Source organism: Trypanosoma rangeli (assembly GCF_003719475.1).
Source record: "Trypanosoma rangeli strain AM80 chromosome Unknown Tra_15.4_contig_00034, whole genome shotgun sequence".
Lineage (NCBI taxonomy): Eukaryota > Euglenozoa > Kinetoplastea > Trypanosomatida > Trypanosomatidae > Trypanosoma > Trypanosoma rangeli.
In genome coordinates, this window is record NW_021705779.1 from 65801 (window position 1) to 84433 (window position 18633).

Here is an 18633-nt window from a genome sequence, read left to right on the forward strand (position 1 = left end):
CACAAACACACACGCACGCACACGCACTCCAATTCGGGTGGGAATTCGTCATATACCCCCACTCGCTTCATCCATCACCTCATGCAGCCGGTTATCCGCACAAGTGATCCATTCGTGCTCCAGTAGCTCCTCAGCCGTCGCCCGCGTGTGCGGGTCACGGTCAAAGCATCGCGTAAAAAAAAAGTATAGGCTCTCAGGGCAATTCTTCGGCACTCCAGTTGGCATTGCCGTGCTCTTCGAGATGTGGTACATGATCTGAAAAGCATTTAAATTGTTCTTTACCACCCACGGCTGGCGTCCGAGCATCTCAAGTACTAGGCAGCCCACAGACCACACATCCGCCGGCTTGGAGTAGCCACCCGCACCGCTGAGCACCTCAGGTGCCATGAAAAGCGGGGTTCCAACCATGGTTTGATAGCCAACGCTCTTTTCCCCAATGTTCTCCTGATGCATCGTCGCCGTGCCGAGGCGTTTGCTACAACCAAAGTCGGCAAGTTTAGCATCACCAAGCGCCGAGATGAGAACATTGTCGCCCTTCAGGTCTCTGTGAACAACATTCATGCCATGCAGGTAAGCCAAACCCTCCAAAATCTGTTTTGCGTAGGTGCGAACAAGTGAGATGGAGAAACGCTCCTTCGCCCGTTCAAACTTGCGACGGAGGTGTGTCAAGCTGCCCCCATGGCAGTGCTCGAGGAAGATTTCCAGCTGTCTAGCCCCATTAGAGAGGATTCTTGTCTGGCAACCATAGTACGCAACAATGTTTTTGTGTTTTAACGATCGCATTAGATTAATCTCGCGTTGAATGCTTTCCACCTCCCCGGCGTCATCGTTGAGTGGGACTTCCACCACCTTCACCGCCATGATCTTCCCCTCGCTCGTGATACCCTCGTAGACGGCTCCAAAGGAGCCCCTGCCGAGGAGACCCATCTTACTCCATTGAACCTCCTCGTCTTCGCGGAAGCCTATTGTTTGCGCAAAACGTGTCGTGGAGCCCAAGTTCGCGGAGCGGCTGCTGTCGCCCACCGTGAGGAGCTCCGTGGGGCCGGGGCTTGTAAACTCAGCCACTGAATCGTCCCCCTTGATACTCGTCACTTGCCGCCCGTAGGACAATTGCAATTGTTGTGACGGCAATACCAACGGTGGTGCCTGGCCTTGCCCCTGCGCAAGCGGGATCTGCATGCGTCGCTGCTCCTCCTCCTGCTTTCGCGCTCTGTAAGAGTCGCGCACATACAGGCGAAGCACCGAGCTGCTACTACGCTCCCCCTCCTCCGCAACTGTGTTCAACGGCGTGACGCGAAAAGAGTGACGGGCGAGGGAAGAGCTTCCGCGAAGTGCCCCTCGTACAGAAAACCGATTTGAGGCCCTCGCAACTGGTTCTTCCGCCGCATCTGCCGCATCTTTTTGCCTCTCCTGTTGGAGCCCATGCACAAACTGTACAAGGAGGTTTTTGAAGTCGCGCGGAACGTCAATGTCGACGTGGTCGCCCGCGGTGTCAATGCAGTACATTTCAAAATCACGAAGACAGGCGTAGCCAAAGCGCCGTTTGACGTCCTTAGTAAAGACCCTAAACTTCGTCCTCCGCGTGACGTAGATGACCTTCACGTTACGGTCGCCCTCGCGAGAAATCTTGACAGTAATTTGCTCCTCCTCCCGCCGCCCCCTGCGAGTGCCGATTTCGTCCTCGTCATCCTCGTCATCCTCCTCATCCTCCTCATCCTCGCTCTCATCGTCATCGTCGTCGTCATCGTCGTCATATTCTTCCTCGTCCTCCTCCTCCTCCTCCTCGTCCTCGTCCTCGTCTTCGTCCTCGTCCTCGTCCTCGTCCTCACTCTCGGCGGCCCTCTTGCATAGTTTCCTCCCCGCCTCAACTGCACCCACAGTGCGTCGCTGAACGCTGAGGGCCTCCGTGCCGCCCCTCATCTGTCTGGGGGATGACTTGCCATCCAGCAGGCGTCTTGCATCGCCATTTTGGCTAGCGACGCCCGCACCACCACTCTTGATGCTGCACGAAGCGGCACCGCGGGTTTGTCCACTTGCGTTATCGCTGCCACACACCAAACTCCGTACGTGAGGCAGCGAGAGCGGTCGCAGTGGCGTCTTGATGCATGAAGACGACATCATCGCGCCACCTTGGGTCCGTTCCAAGTCCTCAACCACGGGCACGATGGAGTCAAGTGCAGGATGTAAGGCCCCCGCCACGCCAACGTCCCCCGGGGGTGACAGCCGCATTGGCAGTGACAGCAGCCCCGGAACCTTCGCAGCCTCTACGGGCTCTTTATTTTTCACTTTGCTTGCCCCGGGCTTCTCGGGGCCCTTTTTGGGCTGCTGCGGCTTTGTGACTGTTGGCCGCTTCGGTTTTTGTGCCGTGCTGCCGCGGGAGCCCATCGCGGGTGTGGCATGTGCCGCAGGTGTGGACTTATTCTTGCCGGGCTCCCCACTCCCTTTCTGATTACTGCTATCCCGCCCCGCATAGGTCGGATACCTCGCTGTCGTCTTTCCATTAACCATGGCTGCTGCTGCTATTGTTGTACTATCGTCAGTGCTGGTTGTTGTTGTTTGCTTGTGTGTTTTTGTTTTTCTGTTGCGTTCTTCCTTCATACCCACACACACGGAGGTGGACCCGGCACTCTACCCGGGGTCAAGTATGTGCGGTAGAGAACTGCAGAAAAAAAAAAAAAGAGTGAGAGAAAGGGAGAAGGATGAAGATGAAGGGGGAACCCAACAGGGAAAGCAGAGCTTATATGGCTGCCACAGCGGCGGATGTAGCGTCATGTACGCCCAGCTGCACACATGGTGCGTCACAGTGGAGGCAGGCGATGGAAACCACAAGCTGAAAGCACCTGCAAAACAAAACATGCTGGAGTCATGCGCTTGCGGAGGACGTTCCTCGCCTCCGGCCAAACAAGACAAAAAACAGAAGAAAAAGAGAAAAAACGAAACAAACAAACAAACAAAACAAAAAAAAAATAGCGAATGAGTTCAGCATTCACTTCTTGCATACACGTCGTGAGGTGCGGCGGTGAGGGGCAAGCAGGTCAAAATAATTATGCGCGAGGAATAAAAGCAATGACCCAAGAAACATACACCACAGAGATTTACTGGGTCTTTGCTGTTGCCGTATTCTTCCTCTCCCTCTTCTCTTTAGTTCTTTTCGCTGCTCTACTTTATGCCTCCCCCATGCAAACAAACATTGAAACAAAATTTCTTCTACACCGTCAAGATGCGATTGCATCTGGGCATCTAAGTCTAGAAACAGGTACACGTAGAATTGAGAATACAAGGGGAGGAGAGTGTGCAGTCTGGGTGCTGAGACACATACGGCTCCTGCATCCTACAGCGGCAACGCCTCTTCCCCACCCATCTCCTTTTCTTTTATGTAGACAAATACAGATATGTAGTTGTTTTTGAGGGAGCTAAGCTTGAAGTTTCTTGGTGGTGATGTGGTGTCAAATGTCACTCCTGCCAAGTCGGCACGGGCACCTCTGTTGGTTGCGCCGTGGCAAGACTCACCGCGGCCGCCGCATCCTGCTTCCCCACATCGCGCGGCTCCACATTCACCTGCGACAATAAGCGGCTCCGCAGGGAGGGCGGACACCTTTCCAGTGGTGCCTGATCAGCTACATCTTTGCAGGTCGCCGGCGTCAACACAGCAGGATCTTCCTCCTCTTTCGCATCTGCCGCGCCTGTCACCTGGCTGTTGGCAGGAGACAGAACCGACGCCGAAATAGACCCCCACCCCAGATTCATCTCGAGCACTGTCCCCTCCATCATCGTCATCGAATGAGAGCCGCAGGAGATGCCGCCCTCCTCGCCGACACTGAAGCCAAGCCCTCTGACATCGCAGCGGGAAGGGGACAGACTCTTCTTCTCAGCACCATTACACTCAGCGTCACCGTCCTTATCACCTACAACGATGCTGGCAGGAGCAGAGGCAAGGTCATTGCTGCTCTGTTCAAGTGGTTGCAGACCCAGGCCTAAAGGCACCCACCCTGACGCCTCAGCCGCTGGCACATCGGGTTCATGGCCAAGCGGCAGCCACGGCTCAAATACACCGGTGTCAGGCACTGATGCCACGGGTGGCATCTGACATTTTGCCATGGATGCCATGTCGAGTGGGTCCGCATAAGCGTGGCCTATCACGGAGGTACGCAGTGCGTTCCCACCACTGCCTCCCATCACACCACGCGAGAATGGCAGGCCGCTTCCAGGGGCGAAGGATGACCGTCTTTTACAGAAGGCGGAGACAAACTGTGAACCAGACATGGGGGTGCCTCGGTTGGTTCGGTGTGGCTTCGGCTGATGCAGCGCTGAAGTGACAACCGGTGTCGCACGCGTCGGTGTTGTGGATTTCAGGGAGCCGTCAAACACCAACGGAGACCCCTTTGGGAGATCCGAAGGGATCCGACATGTAACCGGTGGGCGAAACGACATGCTGTTAGACATCCCAGATAAATTCATCTGACGCGGCGCGTCCCCCGTCGAACAGACTGAAGATTGGGGCCGCGAGGGACTCGCCTCACGCTGGGGCGTCCTGTCGCCGTCACTGACGGAAGCCGCCACGTTGCGCTCCGAGTTGGACGCCTCAGGTGGCGCCCCCGAATCGGTTTGCACAGGGTACTGCTTGAGTTGGTCGGCATGCTGGTCGGCTGGCGTCGCCGTGTCCGACGCCGCTCCTGAAGTAATCATCGGCATCGGGCTCCCACCCGCCACGTTGGAGGCAGGCAGCTGCACAAGCTGCACCCGCCTCCACGGACTGGGGCCGTCGTTAATGGAATTTGCCAGTGAAACCGTGATGCTCGGGACGTCCGTGCAGTCTTGGTTCTTCTGGGTGCTGCTGCCGCTGTTACTCTTGTTGATCGTGTCTAGGGGTGCGGGGGGCGCAGCGCAGGGGGCAACGACAGATGACGACATGGTGTGAAGTCGCCGCTGGGTGCTTTGGCTCAGCAGAACCGTCTCTCCCAGCATGCTGCCCTCAAGGCAGGTGGAGACGCTGCCGGCACCGCAGTGAAACATGGACACTGCCGCGGAACTCCGCATACGGCTCTCCTCAATTGCCGCGTCATCCCACGGCGAGGCATCCTCCACATCGGCACGCGCTGGCCGTGAAGAGGTGGCGGGAGATGACGCCGGTGCGGGAAGCGGGGGCGGGGATTCCGTCACCTGCATGTCGCTTGTGAAGGCCGTGGGATCGCCCGCGACAGCAGCATCGCCGCACTCCCTTGTGGGGCTCTCTGCACCCATTGCCTGGCGTAGTGTGGGATATAAAGCGAGAACGACGCCACAGAACGCAACGGCGGTGTTGTTGGTGGTGCTGACGCCGGTTAAACAGCAGCAAGCAATGCAAAAAAAAAAACACTCTATAGGCCTTTTAGCGTCTTTGCATAGAGGAACAATGAAGTCCGCCCGCAACGTAGGCCGCGTAAACACACGCACAGAAGGAGTGAGGAATAAAAAAGGCGGGAGCGATGTTCATTGGACACATACACACACACAAAGAGAGAGAGAGAGAGACGCACGCAGGTAGGGATGCAGATTACAGGCATATTCATTGCTCAATGGAAAAAGGGGGTCGAAAGAGCGGTACACAAATTCTTCCCCCAATCCCCACCCCCTCGGCTTCTATCACAGCCTTTTACTCGCACAACCAGGAAATGCGTGTCTATTTGCCCATGTGTGCGAAAGGGCCGAAAAACACTTAGGTACCCACACACACAGACACACATACATGCACGCGCCACTGCCACTGCTGCTGCTACTACGAAAAGCTGCGGCGTCAAGAACAGCTTCAGCAGGGTAGACAGGAGGAAAAGCAAAAACAAGAACAAAAAAAAAAGGTATAACAAATCATCGAATAATTAGTAGTTTGCATTACTAATTAACAGCACGAGTGACTTCTCATTCTTCTTCGCTTGCTTCCCCGTCTTTTCCCACAAAAGCACACAGAGAGAGAGAGAAAGAAAGAAAGAGAAGAGCGGGAGAGGTCACGCCTACATTACATACATACAGATACTCCAGCTGGGAAGCGTCCATCTATACATGCGTGCATGCATAGCGCCCGCAGCCCCGGCGCGTTGGTTCTGCCTCGTTCCGTGGAAAAATAAAAGCAAAAAGTCCGGGGTCGTTTACCTGCGTCCTTGCGAGGGCACCATTCTAGCAACAGGGAGTCCGCCACCAGCGGAGTTAAATAAGGCGAGCAAGCAAGAGAGAGGCGGCGCGTAACAAGCAGAGGGGCGTAGAAGCTATCAAATACACCAAAAAAGGAAGCGTAAGGCAGAGTAAAATACACCTCAAAAACAAAAAGAACCTCGAGAGGAGGCAGAGAGAAGACCAGCGGCAATGACTGCAGCAAGACGGTGAGGAGGGAGAAAGGAAAGGAAAGGAGGGGATTCATCCAGCGACCCTCACTCGCCTACTCAAGAGGCAGCTGTCGCCTGGCTCGCTCGGCAAAAACCTCCACCAGGGCCATACTCCGCTCCTGAAGCGGCAGCGAGGCATCCTGCACGTCACCCCCTCCATCCACGTCGTCCTCGTAGTCTGAGGCAGAGAGTACCGGCAGCACCCCCGGCGCTGGTGTGCCCCACGAAGCCATGGCCTCCGCCACCTCCTTGGCGCGTCGCTCCATGAGGGCTGCCCCCAGCGAGTCCTCCTGCATGGATGCCAGGCACGGCGAGTCTGCGGTGCGCCCAGACGCGGAAATGCCGTTCACCAAGGAGGACATCTTCCACGTCAGCGGTGTCACACACCCTGCGCCAAGGCTAAAGGAGGAGGTACAGGAAGGGCACCGTGAGCAGCTCCCGGAGCGGCAGACGATGTCCTCATCGAAATCAGTGGCGGTGTCGCACTGTACGTCACTCCAGAGGGGCTGCAGAAGGCTGCGACACGGACGGTCCAGCCGCGGCATGGCGTAGGGTTTTTGCGGAAGCGGCGAGGTTGTGCGGGAGGCCGCGGTAAACGTTGTGGCAAGCGACTCCTGGCGAGTGATGGCGAGTGAAAAAAAGTGAGATACCCCATCCGGAAGCGAGGACGAAGTCATTGAGTCCCGGCACGAGACGGGGACGCTGTGTATGGCCTCACCTCCCTCCTTCGCCTCCACGGGAGGCGTTGGGCAGGCAGGGCGAGGAAGCAGCCGCTGCACCTCCCCCCACCGCGCGGGACGTGTGTGGACGTCCATCTACGTGCGCGACTCTACGTATCTCTCTTTCTCTGCTGTATGCGCCCTGCACACGCAGCTGCCTGCCTGCCTGTTTGCGTGTCCGGCAACCCAACAAAGCGGCCCACGCACACACACAACAAAAAAACGAGAAGACAAGAAAAGGGAAGGCAGCCCTTGTTTCAGTATTTCTTTCTTTCCTATGGCCTCTATTCTTCAGTCCTACAGATAGCACTAATAACGAGGGAGAGAGCAGCCAGCCAGCAGAGTGAGACGCACGCAGGAAGACAAAAGTAAAAACGTGACGCGTGCCACAACCCGGCGAGGTGAAAATTTCCCGCATAAACTTCCATGCATTCCACCATCTTGTGTTTCTTTATTTTTTTATTTTTCTTCTCTCGTATTTCTCGCTGCCTTCTTTTGTCTCGCCTGATCTGGTTTTCCCACACAGACGCACACCGTGTACGCCCACATTCATGCGTCCTTATATGCACTGCTAGCCAAGCAGTTGCGCGTGTATGCATGCGGAAAGAGAGGCACGTAAGTAAAGAGAAGGAGGAGGAAAGTCAAAGAGAAGTAACGGAAGCAGCGAACCACGAATGACTATGCGTCCGGAGTCCCCCACCACGGAGGCTCGGATTTCTCGCCCACACAGCTACAAACAAAGCAAGCCCAAAAGAGACACGATTGTGTGGTCGCCCCCCGGGCTCCCAGTCTCCTCTCCCAAAGCGGCCGTCTGCAGATGGATGAAAGAAGAAAGAAGGAAGGAGCCACACAACCACCAAACACCCTCCCCCGTGTAGAGGGTGTTATTATTGTTATTATTAGCAGTAGTAGTAGTAGTGGTTGTGGTTGTAAAGCGAGTTGAGGCGGGAGGATGAAGAAAAATACAAGAAAAAACGAAATGCAGGTAACTCATACAGTCACAAACGCCCAAAAAAATGCAAAAGCACAAACCATGCATATATGTATGTTATGTATATATGTGTGTACGCATCAATAGGTATAAAACATGATTGGAAGAGGTCGAAGAGGGGGATGATTTATGTCTATATATATATATATATATATGTCAACTACCAAAAGTCTACGGGAGCTGCATTACCCTTCAAGGGAGAGAGAGATATGTCAAGCCATCAAAGCTTGACCCGACAGCGGCAATGGCGATGAAGAGAAAGGGGAAGAATAAAAAAAAAAAAAGAAGAGAGAGAGAGAGAGAGGGAGGGAGGTGAAAAAAAAAAAGAGGGCGGGGAGGGATACGTAGAGCCCCGCTGCAGAGCGGCATTCATACTGCGTGCAGCTGTGATCCCTATTGAATGAGCTGCGCCCACCATGTCGCATCCTGAAGGCGTGTGATGGCGTGCGCCTGGACCCCCGAGGACAGCGCCCCCTCCGTCTCCTCCGTGCTCCGGTTGGAACAAATATTGTCGTTCACAGTTGTGTGGCTGCGCACTCCATCAGCTTACTTGTCGGGGTTCAAGCCGCAGGACACATTCGCGGTCGTCGCACCTCCCGCAACGGCGCCTTGGCCGTTGACGTTGACGTTGAGCTGAACGCAGGACCGCCCGCCTCAGCTGCCACCGGCGTCATGACGCTTGACGCCCAGGGCCCTTTGACGGCGCTGCCGCTCCCTCTCCCCCCACTGGCGGACTCCACCAGGCTCCTACTGGCGCTTGAGACACATAAAAAGGGTATGCATCCTTCCCCCTTCTTTTCCGTTGCGGTGCCGCGGTCACTCACTGCCACCACCCCGCCGGTGCCATTCTCGCCGTCAACGTCACTGTCCCTTCCCTCCAGCAAAAAGAGCTTTAGACTAGTGCCTGGATACGTGCTGTGCACCGCCCCGTCCACGCTCAGGAGGAGGCTGTGGAGATGCGACACCCGGTCATTGTATCCCCCTGCTGCGCCCAACTGAACTCGCGGGTTGTGAAGGAAGACTACAGGGGCAGGAGCGTCACAGAGAGGCACCCATTTTTTGTTCCATGGAGCACAAAAGAGGCAGGAGGACTCGAAACGCACAGGCTGTGGCGGCTCTATGCAAACAAAAGCGGGGAGGAGACGGTGGTGTTCGACACACACACCGACACGAGCTCCTCGCTGTTCAAGGTGCAGCTCTTGCTCCGCCTCATCGTGTGGACCCACTCGCCGCTCGATGATACCACAGCTCCGTCCCTGTTTCTTTGCTGTTTCCCTTGCGTCCACGACGGCTGCGGGGTGGAAGACCCCGCGGCTGCAAAACCAACGATGGGTGTTGGAGCCTCTTCCAAGACGCCGCCCACGGACACGGGTCCCTTCACCCCCTTGTCTACGGCCGCCGCCTCTTCCCCCGTCACGACCCTCTCCATTGTGGATTCCACGCGCACCACTATTGTCAACGACAACGACGTCAACGACAACGGCGATACGGCGGAGAAGGCCGCCGCGCTGCCGCTGCCGCCGCTGTGAGTCGCCACCCCGTCCTCCTGTGATACCGCCTCCCCGCTCCCGGGGAGAAGAAGGGGTGCTGCATCTCTGTGTGAACCAAGACCCTGCCGCGCCGACTCCCGCCTCGTCACCGGCGCCAGTCCCGTCGGCGTCGCGGAGCTGTGACGCGCCTTCACTTGCCTGCAGCCCATCCGCCGTGTGTGTGTGGCGTCGGCAAAATACGCGCCGGACACGTCTCTCCGTCCACGCCCTACGAGGCAGGAAAAAGAAGAAGTGCCTTGTTTACTCTCTCTCGCCTGGCCCTTTTAACCTGTGGCCTGCGGGAGGTGAAGCCAAGAAAAGGAAGACAAAAGACAAAAGACAAAAGACAAAATAGGCACTGCGCTTTTTTTCCATTTGATTGACACTCACGCAGACATGCGGCGCGGCAGCGTGCCCCGGAGGTCACAGTAGCCCTCATTGATAACTAAGCCGCGCTGATGTGCACGGCCTCCCCACCACCCGCACCACCACGTTGCCCACTTGTTTCTGCTTCTCCGCCCTCCCCGCACGCCGCGCCTACTGTGAGGTCGCAACTCCCAAAGGCCCCTCAACTACGACGGCCTGCTGCAGGCCCCATGAAACAGCAAGATAAAGCGCAAAAAAAAAAAAAACAGGCCTGTACTACCAAACATCATGGGAGTGGAAGCGATGAAGCGGGCCGCGACATGCCTCCCGCCTACCCCTCGCTGTATCGCCTTGAAAGAGCCGCCACTCCCACCCAGTATGGGCTTATGCATATATATCTATAAGCATCGATAATGGCTGCTTGTACTGCCTCTATGAATCACTTCTATGCCACCTCGGTGCCGCGATGCAGGGTGCGGGCCAACGTGGCCACAATGGCCGCCGACTGCTGCAGGAGCACGACGGCGTCTGGCCCTGTTGACGCTTCATCCAACAAAATCCCCCGCACTGTACTCGGTCGCACCGAAGGCTGTTCGTCTTGTCCATCTCTCATTGGCGGCAGTGACATGGGCGTCGCCTCACCAGCTCGGCCAATGCCCTTCACTGCAGCGGCCAGGCGCACTTTACTCGACGTGTACCGCCGCTGCAGCCGCTCAACCGCACGTCCCAGTCGCTGTACCTCCTCGTCCCGCTGCCGCTGCAGCTCCGCCAGCGCGGTCTGGTGTATCCGCAGCTGCTCTGTGTAGTAGGATTGTTGGGTCTCCACCTCAAACTCCGCCTCCTCTGCCCTGGCGCGTGCGTTGACTAACGCCTCTTCCAGCTCGCCAGTCCGTCGCAGTTCCTCCAGCGCTGCGCTCAGCTGCGCGGCCACCGTCTGAGCCTCCTCCTCCACTTCCAGCAGCCTCATAGTCAGCCCCGCGTTGCTGTCCTGTGTCTTTTTCAGCACCGCAGACTGCTCCTCCCACTTTTTCCGCGCAGTCTCCTGGGCAGAGCGAAGCAGATGCAGCTCGTGCTCCAGCTGGGCGCGTTGCTGTTCATGCGATGACGACGACGCCGCCAAGGCCGTCTCTAGTTCAAGTTTGGCTCGCAATGCGTCGCCGCACCTCTGCTCGGCAGCATCTATCACGGCCAACAGCTCCTCTCGCTGCGCGTCCGCCCGCCGCCGTGCCACGTCCAATGCACCCTGCAGTTTCTCACGCGTTCGAGCGGAGTCGTCCAGCGCTAATTGCAGCTGCTGCTGCACGCCTGCGAGTTCCTCGGCGTGGGCGGCTTTCATTAAGGCTGCAGATTCCTCCGCTACGCCTCGTTCCGCCGCCACAGCCGCCTGCCGTTCCTCGTGGGCCGCCTGCAGCGCACGTCGCGCTTCTTCGACGTCGTCGCAGCGGTCACGCAGCTGCATTGTGACGGCGTCGAGGCGAGACACAGTGTCCTCCGCGACACTCCGCCAGTGTCGCAGCTGGCCCTTCAGCTTTTCATTCTCGGCGGTAAGCAGCACGAAGCGCTGCTCCCACCGCGCGGCGGTGAGGTCCCAGAGTGTCTGGGCAAAATGAAACCGGGCACCCAACTCCGCGTACTCAGTGGAGCAGCGGTGAAGCTCTTCAACGAGGCGCAACTGCTCCCGCAGTGCCTCATTGACATCCCCACTCCCGCTGCTCTCGCTGTTGCTGCTGCCGCAGTAGTAGTAGTACTCCTCACCCGTGCCACTGCTGCCATTACCAGTGTCACCACCAGCCTCGGCATCCGCCGGGTGGTGACGCTGTTGCCGTTGAGAACGCTGCAAAGGTTGCTGCCGTTGTGGTCTCGCCTGCTGAGACACAAAGCCTCCATGCGTTGGCTCTGCGACCGAGCTCAAACTGGGTGAGGGTGTAGGTATAGAAGAGCCTGTGGCAAGCGGCGTTGTTGAGGAGGTGATAATCGCCGCACCACTACCTCCACTCAAAGCCAGCGGAGCCGTCGTCGTCCATGCACGCAGCTGATGCGAATCGTGGCCGCGACCCCGGCCGGAAACCATCTGCTGAAGTCGTTGGTTCTCAACGCTCAGCTGCTGCAGTCGCAGCCGCAGCAGCTCACGCTCCTCGCTCCATTGTGAGCGCTCCCTGCGCGCCTTCTCGTACTCGGCATCCGCCTTGGAGTACAGCTGTCGCAGCCTCTGCGTCTCCTCCACCTCGCGCTGCAGTGCATCCCGCCCCTGTTTCACCTCCTGCAGCTCGCGAAGAAGCCGCGTCGCCTCGTGCTTGTACTTGCTCACAACATCGCTGCATAGCGCGCGGAGCTGGAGGACCTCCGTCGGGGAGGCCCAGTGCTCAAAGTATGACAAGATCTCCTGCGGCAGCTCGCCGTCGTCCGCATAAAGCGGACGCTGGGTGTCACTGTTTGTGCTCGTGTTTGGCGGCCCTGACACCGGGCTCTGTGATGAGGGAAACCGCTGCTGCTGCTGCCTGGGATCGGAGCCCGACAACGTCCCCACCGTTGTGGTCGTTGTTGTTGTGACTGGCGGTGTGTTTGCCAGAGGCGAGGAGCTCGTGGCGCGGGGCTGGGATGCACCGCTAGACGTCATGACTGCTGCAACGGCTGTCGCCGCCAATAGGAATGCTGAAGAGAAACAAGACGAGGAAAAAGAAGCGGAAGAAGAAGAGATGAGTTAACCTCCAGTGACGGCAGTGCTGCTGCTGCCACAGCCGCAACAGCAGGAAGGATAAATGAGCAGAAAAAACGTGTGGTTTAGCCGATGAAGAGTGTAAATAATGAGGTGGAACTGCCGCAATGTGTCAGCATAGCCGAAGCAAAGCGGGGAGAACGAAGTGACGAGGCCCCACTTTCGCATTGGCGCTAAAAGTCTGAGAAGGCTGCAGGAATGCGGACGGCGTTGGTGGAGCCGTCGTGGTATATGTACTGCACGGTCAGCTTGGCCGCCGTCACCACCCCCGCGGGCTTCCTGTACGTTGCGGACGACGACGTCTTCGCCGTGTCCTCAGGAATAAGGCGGCCAAAGAAGTCCCGCTTGCCGCTTGGCCTGGGCCTTGCGGCAGGAGCCGTTGAAGGTGCAGCGGCTGTGAGGGGCGCCTGAGGCGCTGCGGCGGCAGCGGTGGTCGTGCGTTCCACCTCCACTGCCCGCACGCCGTGTAGCTTCTTATCCGTCCCCTTCACCCCCTCCCCCACTGCCGTGGGAGAGTGGCTCGCGTGGGTGGTGCCCCGCGACGGCCGGTGCGCACTGCGCTGGATGACGAAGCGTCGTATCTCCCCCACCATCAGCTGCCGCAGCTCCTCCGGCTGCCGCAGTACCACAACCGCGGTGGCCGGCCTCGGCGAGGCTGAGGCATCCATTCGCGACGGGGTTGCCAGGGTGGCCTGCCGCGTGGAGGGTGGTACGCTCGCGGCCCTAGGATCCAGACCCGCGAGGCGGTGAATCGGCGGCGTCAGCTCCCAGTGCTCCTCCACCGTGTCATCGGCGTCGCCGCCACCGTTTCCAGCCTTTGCGGCACGGGCGTAGCTGAGGCCGTACTCCGCGTGGCGGGCAACGGCAGCAAGCAGCAGCTGCTGGTCGCGCGGGCTCAGCGCGGACACAGACGCGATGGAGTGGGCGGACACACGCAGCGACGCATCCAGCAAAGAGTGCAGCAGCAGCGGAGCGGTTTCCTGCGCGACGACGTTGACGGAGGACATGTGGGCCGCCGTCTCGCCGTGACAGCCGTCACGGAAGGTGCGGACAATGTTGGCCGACTCTGCCAGGCGCCGGCTCAGCCCCGCCGACTCACGCGGAAACCCCAAACCAGCGCCACTGCGGCGTGAGGAGCTACAGCAACTGAAACACGTCGCGGCCGTCGTGCAGGCATACTGCTCCACAAACGGGATTAGGGTGGTCGCGGAGGCGTCGCGGTAGGCGCACGTGGTGAGTTTGTCCTGAAAGCAAAAGGCATCCGCCATGCTTCGGGTCCTGCTAAACGAATAGTCAGCATAGAAACGCTGCAGGTAGAACTCCTGCAGACCGTCCAGCAGCGTGTGGGTGTCCGGGCACTGCTGGACCACACGAGACACATACACGTGCCCGGGATCCACGCGAAACCCCTGCGCCACATGCTCCGCCTCCGCCAGGCGCAACGTGCCCCCACTCATTTCCATCGTATGCGCCGCTGCAGTGCCATGATGAATTCCCGCCATCAACGTCGCCCCGTAGTCAATGGCGAACTCCTTGTGGAGAAGGTGGACGTAGCTGTTACGCTCCTGCCGCTCAAACATGAGCCTCCACATGTCCCACAACCCAAGCTTGGAGTCCTTCCCCTGCATATCACGCATCATCTGCAGCGCCTCCGCTTTTCCGCCCGCCCGCGACGCGTGACGGTACAAAAACTGCAGCGTATTCAGGCAGCAACGAACGTCACCGTTGCTTGACTGCACCAACTCAACGAGAGCCGGCTGACTCACCGGCAACCCCTCGCGTGCCGCAATCTCGCTCAGCCGGGACAGCAGCCGCTGCGGACGAATGGGTGGAAGGTAGTACACGTGCTGGCACTGCCGCCGCAGGGGCTGTAGCGAAGGCACATAAAAGTCATTGCAGAGACAAAACACCGGGCAATGGATGTCCTGCTTCAGAAGAAAGGTTGCCACATTCGTGGCAATCCCATCCATCTCGTCAATAATAAGACACTTGGGGCGAAGCAGCAGGTCCACAAGCGACACGCCCACCCCTTCTGCTCTCGTCGCAGAGTCCACGGTTGAGGACGCCGCGGATGAGGAAGATGGTGACGGTGAGGACGGTGGCGCGCGTCGTCTCACACGCGCTGGTGCCACCGCGAGCTGTATGGCGCTCTCCATCTTCGATGCGGTGCGGTCGACACTCGCGTTAATCTCGATGGCTTCGTACCCGCAGTGTGCTGCGAGGACGTGCGCCAGCGTCGTCTTCCCAACACCCGGTGGGCCTACCAACACGGCCAGACGCTCCTCCGGCCTCGCTGGAGGAGCGTCCCCTTTCGCAGCGGCAGCGGCGTCTTGGAAGATGTACGCGTCCCAGCTCTTTAACCACTGCAGCAGCTTGAGGTTGATGTTGTCGTCGCTGAGAAGCTCGCGAAAGCGCTTGGGGCTGTACTTGATGACCCAAAGCGCCTCCTCAGGCGCCTGTTGCTGCGGTTGTGCCGGCAGTGTCGGTGGTGGCGTCACGCTGTCTTCGTCCACATGCCTCGCCGCCGTCGCCACCGCGTCGTAGAGGTGCTGCAAGAGGGCTGGGATGTCCACGTACCCCAGGCCGCCGCCCCCGTGTCGTCTGTGCCAATCCCGTACGGCACTCGCCTGCTCTTCCTCCTCCCCCGCCGCCTCTTCCGATTCCTCCAGCTCCCTCCCACGCTTCCGCGAGGGCCTCTCCGCCTTCAGACCGGAGGCAGTTAACCAACGTACGACGCCGTTGTCGCCGCGTATCATAAAGCTCACTAGCGACAGCGGCGGGTACTCGCAGATGCCACGAAACGCCTCCGTCGTCGTCGTTGCTGTCACCTGCAGCGCAGGGCCCACAGATGCATCGTCCGTGGCGCACGCGGCGCCCTCAGCCACCACCATGGGCCGCAGCTGGTGTTGTTGCCGCTGTACGACGGCACCTCCAGCTGCAGGAACGTCGTCATTTGCGCACGGCACACCACGCAGTAACTCCTCGTCCTCGTCATCGTCCTCGTTGTTGTCATGATACGCCTCGCGCTGTGCGGCAAGCCACATCACCTCCGCGTCCTCCTCCTCCAGGGTTGCTTTGCGTTGCATGGCTTCTATGGACCCTCCGTCGATTAATACGTATGTACCAATGTATGTATGTATGTATGGATAGATAAATGTGTGCTACCAAAACTGCAACGCCTTGCACGCCGTGCCGTCCCCCCACCCCCACCTCACTACAAGTCTTCTGTCACCGGACGCAGCAGCGCAAGCAGAGCAGTGGGCAAGAAAACAAGCAGAACAAAAACAAAAACAAAGGGAATAAAAGCGGGACAGTGTCAGCGGTCCATCATGCAGCGGGCACACAAATACCGCCTCGCAGCGTCGCCCGTACAACACGAGGGACGGAGAGCTAAATGTATACAACGCGTCAGTTGAGACGGGCGGGCCGACACAGACACGCCCTCTCAAAGGCCGGGGCAAGCCACGTTGAGGCTCTCACAGAGGTCCCTCAAAGCGCGATGCATGTCGCCACGAAGTGAGCCGACGCGCGAGCGCAGCCCCGCCAGCTGTACCTCCCACCCATGACGACTACGGTCAACGTAGGCCTCAAACTGCGCACAGCGACTCTCCACGATGGTCTCAATCATAGATTGATGAGCCGACATCAACCGCCGCACATGCCCCAGCACGGGCCGCATGACTTCCCCGCGAACACGCTGCAAGCAACGCTCCTCAGAGTCTGCGATAAGTCGCTCAACGCGCTGCACTAACCGATCCTCCCACACCGCCGGCACCGCGTTGGTGGTAGTCGCCGCGCGGACAGCAGCGTAAGGTTCCGCCCCACTCGTGAGTGGCACTAAGGGAGGCTGCGGCAACGGTGCAGACGCCGTCGCTGCTGGAGGAGGTGGTGGCGGCGGTAGAGTCTGCAGCCTCAGCTCCTCCACATCCAACCGTGTTGAGTCCACGGTCTCTGCAATCGCGGCAAGCTGCTCCTCCAATGCGGCGCAGTGACGCTTGCACTCTCGCCGCGACGCCTTGAGGTCGCGTCGTTGGGCCCTCTGCTGTGCGAGAACATCCTCCGTATCGCGCCGGAAGCTGTCCTCCTGCAGGATGAAGCGAACAGCGGAACGCACGTGGGCGTCAAACGCCTCTGGCAACAAACCATACATATCACCCACAGCCACCGAACTCCACTGCGGCAGCGGCTGCGTCGTTGGCTGTGAATGAGATGAAGAGAAGGGCATCGCCTCTGGCGGCGCTTGAGCATATCCGTAAGGATTAAAATAAGGTTCTTTTTGTTCTTGTCGCTGTTGTTGCTGCTGCTGAAGGACCTTATGAACGGTCAAAACGGTGTACTGTTGCAGCTCAGCCAAGAGCTTTTCGTACGGTATGGGGAACTGCGGCTCTCGCGCGGTAGCCTCCGCCGTCTCGTGGGAACTCCCCGCCAGCTGCCAAGCAGGCGGACACACCGACATGGACGGTTGTTGATGTTGTTGCTGCTGCTGCTGTTGTTGTATTTCTGCCTGCTGGCGCTGTAGTCCATTTACGCGCGTGTGCAGGGCGTGCAGATCCTCCCGCACGGCGCTGCAGAGCTCCACAAATCCCCCCCGAAGCGCCTCAAGATGGCTCACCGCGGCGTCGCTATCGCCCGTCCTTGTCCCGCGGCCCACAAGTGAGGAGGAGTAAAGCCACCCTCCCTCTGGCGACGTCGGCGTCGGCGTCTCAGAGGTTCGCATCTCCGCCGAAAGTGCCGCTGTACTCCGCAACGGAGGGATGATGTCGGGGCCCGCCGCGTGCGCCACAACAGCCGATGTCGGGGGCTGAGAAAAAACGGTACTCGACAGAGGCGGCGGCGGGCCCTGTCGCATGGAGGAACACCTCTCGTATGACGGCGAGGATGGCTGCAAGAACGCGCTGTCCTGCTCGGCGTGAGCGTGCGTCTCGGTGACCTCACGTTGAGCGTCGGCCGCAGGGAGAGAACGCTGCGACGTGGCAAAACTCAGTCCACTACTGCACGGGAAGCTGCGACAGTGCTCCATGTCCTGCACTTCAGCGTCCTGGTGGCCTGTGGAGCCGCAGAGAGCGGGTTGCAATGAGGCGTCGTCCACGCCGACTTCGTCGGTATTAATGCTGTTGCTGCAGTTGTTGTCCAAATGCCCCAACCCCGCCAACCATCCCCCGTCGCCGTGGCGCTCCACAGCAGCAGCGTCCTTCCGCACCGCCTCACGGATGCGCTCTAGTGTCTCCTGCAGGTGGTTCCAGCGGCGTGTCATGCGTTCTTTAGCCACGTGGCCTGCACTGGAGGACCGCCGCCCGCTTCGCGGATGTCGAGGAGTCGTAGATGCCCTCACACCGCGAGGCCGCAAAAAACGGCCAGGGCTCGGGGTGCGGACCAACGCGCTGGCGCGGACAGAGGGACTCATGCGGAGCAGCGAGGAGGCGGTGTCCCGTGCCACGCCTCTTGCCGACGGCGTTGACGGAGTTCTCCGCCGCGAGCCGCTTCGTTCCCGCCCAACAGCCGGCGAGGTGCGCAACGATGACGATGCTCGACGATAAGTCGATCCCAGACGCGGTGGCTGTGAACTGCCACAACGAGGACACGGGACGCCGCCCGACAGGCCATCGCGGCGGCCACACCCCGGCATCGCAGTGGACGGCGGAGCAGCCGTCTCCAGGGGAGAGGCGGCGCCAGGAACTCGTACAGGGGCATCTCCGTCATCGTCATCGCCTCTGTGGTGGTGGGGAATGTCAAAGAGGCCGCGGCACACCTCACAGTACGAGCTCATCGGGGGTTACGTGTGTGTGTGTGTGTGTGCACTTGCGTGGGGGTAAAGAAGAGCTGGTTGCAGCAGCAGGGCAGGAGAAACGGGTAATCGTAATGATGGTAATGGTGTTCCCCTTAAAAGTGTGCGTGTATATATATATAAAGACACCTTCCACCGCCGCTTCCCACCACCGCCGTCTCCTCCTCCTCG

At 59.1% G+C, this 18633-nt stretch overlaps 7 protein-coding genes across 7 annotated transcripts, besides 15 other annotated features; all 7 read right to left on the reverse strand.

Moving 5' to 3' along the window:
* Positions 1-27: a microsatellite.
* A 21-nt stretch (positions 28-48) lies between these two features.
* Positions 49-2508, reverse strand: TraAM80_01675 (putative protein kinase; the record flags this gene model as incomplete). Its single annotated transcript, XM_029378708.1, has 1 exon — positions 49-2508. One exon carries the CDS (start codon positions 2506-2508, stop codon positions 49-51), a length of 2460 nt encoding a protein of 819 aa, XP_029241438.1.
* Positions 2509-3453: 945 nt separating this feature from the next.
* TraAM80_01676 (uncharacterized protein) lies at positions 3454-5241 on the reverse strand (the record flags this gene model as incomplete). The annotated part of the gene is made up of 1 exon (XM_029378709.1): positions 3454-5241. One exon carries the CDS (start codon positions 5239-5241, stop codon positions 3454-3456), a length of 1788 nt encoding a protein of 595 aa, XP_029241439.1.
* Positions 5242-5494: 253 nt separating this feature from the next.
* Positions 5495-5511: a microsatellite.
* Positions 5512-5701: 190 nt separating this feature from the next.
* Positions 5702-5726: a microsatellite.
* A 79-nt stretch (positions 5727-5805) lies between these two features.
* Positions 5806-5844: a sequence feature (A-rich).
* A 97-nt stretch (positions 5845-5941) lies between these two features.
* Positions 5942-5980: a sequence feature (GA-rich).
* A 429-nt stretch (positions 5981-6409) lies between these two features.
* On the reverse strand, positions 6410-7171 carry TraAM80_01677 (uncharacterized protein; the record flags this gene model as incomplete). Its single annotated transcript, XM_029378710.1, has 1 exon — positions 6410-7171. One exon carries the CDS (start codon positions 7169-7171, stop codon positions 6410-6412), a length of 762 nt encoding a protein of 253 aa, XP_029241440.1.
* Positions 7172-7969: 798 nt separating this feature from the next.
* Positions 7970-8007: a microsatellite.
* Positions 8008-8108: 101 nt separating this feature from the next.
* Positions 8109-8142: a microsatellite.
* A 49-nt stretch (positions 8143-8191) lies between these two features.
* Positions 8192-8221: a microsatellite.
* A 98-nt stretch (positions 8222-8319) lies between these two features.
* Positions 8320-8349: a sequence feature (GA-rich).
* Positions 8350-8378: a microsatellite.
* Positions 8379-8394: a sequence feature (GA-rich).
* Positions 8395-9183: 789 nt separating this feature from the next.
* Positions 9184-9765, reverse strand: TraAM80_01678 (uncharacterized protein; the record flags this gene model as incomplete). The annotated part of the gene is made up of 1 exon (XM_029378711.1): positions 9184-9765. The coding sequence occupies one exon, from the start codon at positions 9763-9765 to the stop codon at positions 9184-9186; it is 582 nt and encodes a 193-aa protein (XP_029241441.1).
* A 152-nt stretch (positions 9766-9917) lies between these two features.
* Positions 9918-9947: a microsatellite.
* Positions 9948-10406: 459 nt separating this feature from the next.
* Positions 10407-12578, reverse strand: TraAM80_01679 (uncharacterized protein; the record flags this gene model as incomplete). Its single annotated transcript, XM_029378712.1, has 1 exon — positions 10407-12578. One exon carries the CDS (start codon positions 12576-12578, stop codon positions 10407-10409), a length of 2172 nt encoding a protein of 723 aa, XP_029241442.1.
* Positions 12579-12615: 37 nt separating this feature from the next.
* Positions 12616-12656: a sequence feature (GA-rich).
* Positions 12657-12850: 194 nt separating this feature from the next.
* On the reverse strand, positions 12851-15763 carry TraAM80_01680 (uncharacterized protein; the record flags this gene model as incomplete). Its single annotated transcript, XM_029378713.1, has 1 exon — positions 12851-15763. The coding sequence occupies one exon, from the start codon at positions 15761-15763 to the stop codon at positions 12851-12853; it is 2913 nt and encodes a 970-aa protein (XP_029241443.1).
* Positions 15764-15790: 27 nt separating this feature from the next.
* Positions 15791-15838: a microsatellite.
* Positions 15839-16122: 284 nt separating this feature from the next.
* TraAM80_01681 (uncharacterized protein) lies at positions 16123-18444 on the reverse strand (the record flags this gene model as incomplete). Its single annotated transcript, XM_029378714.1, has 1 exon — positions 16123-18444. One exon carries the CDS (start codon positions 18442-18444, stop codon positions 16123-16125), a length of 2322 nt encoding a protein of 773 aa, XP_029241444.1.
* Positions 18445-18454: 10 nt separating this feature from the next.
* Positions 18455-18473: a microsatellite.
* The last annotated feature ends 160 nt before the right edge of the window (positions 18474-18633 follow it).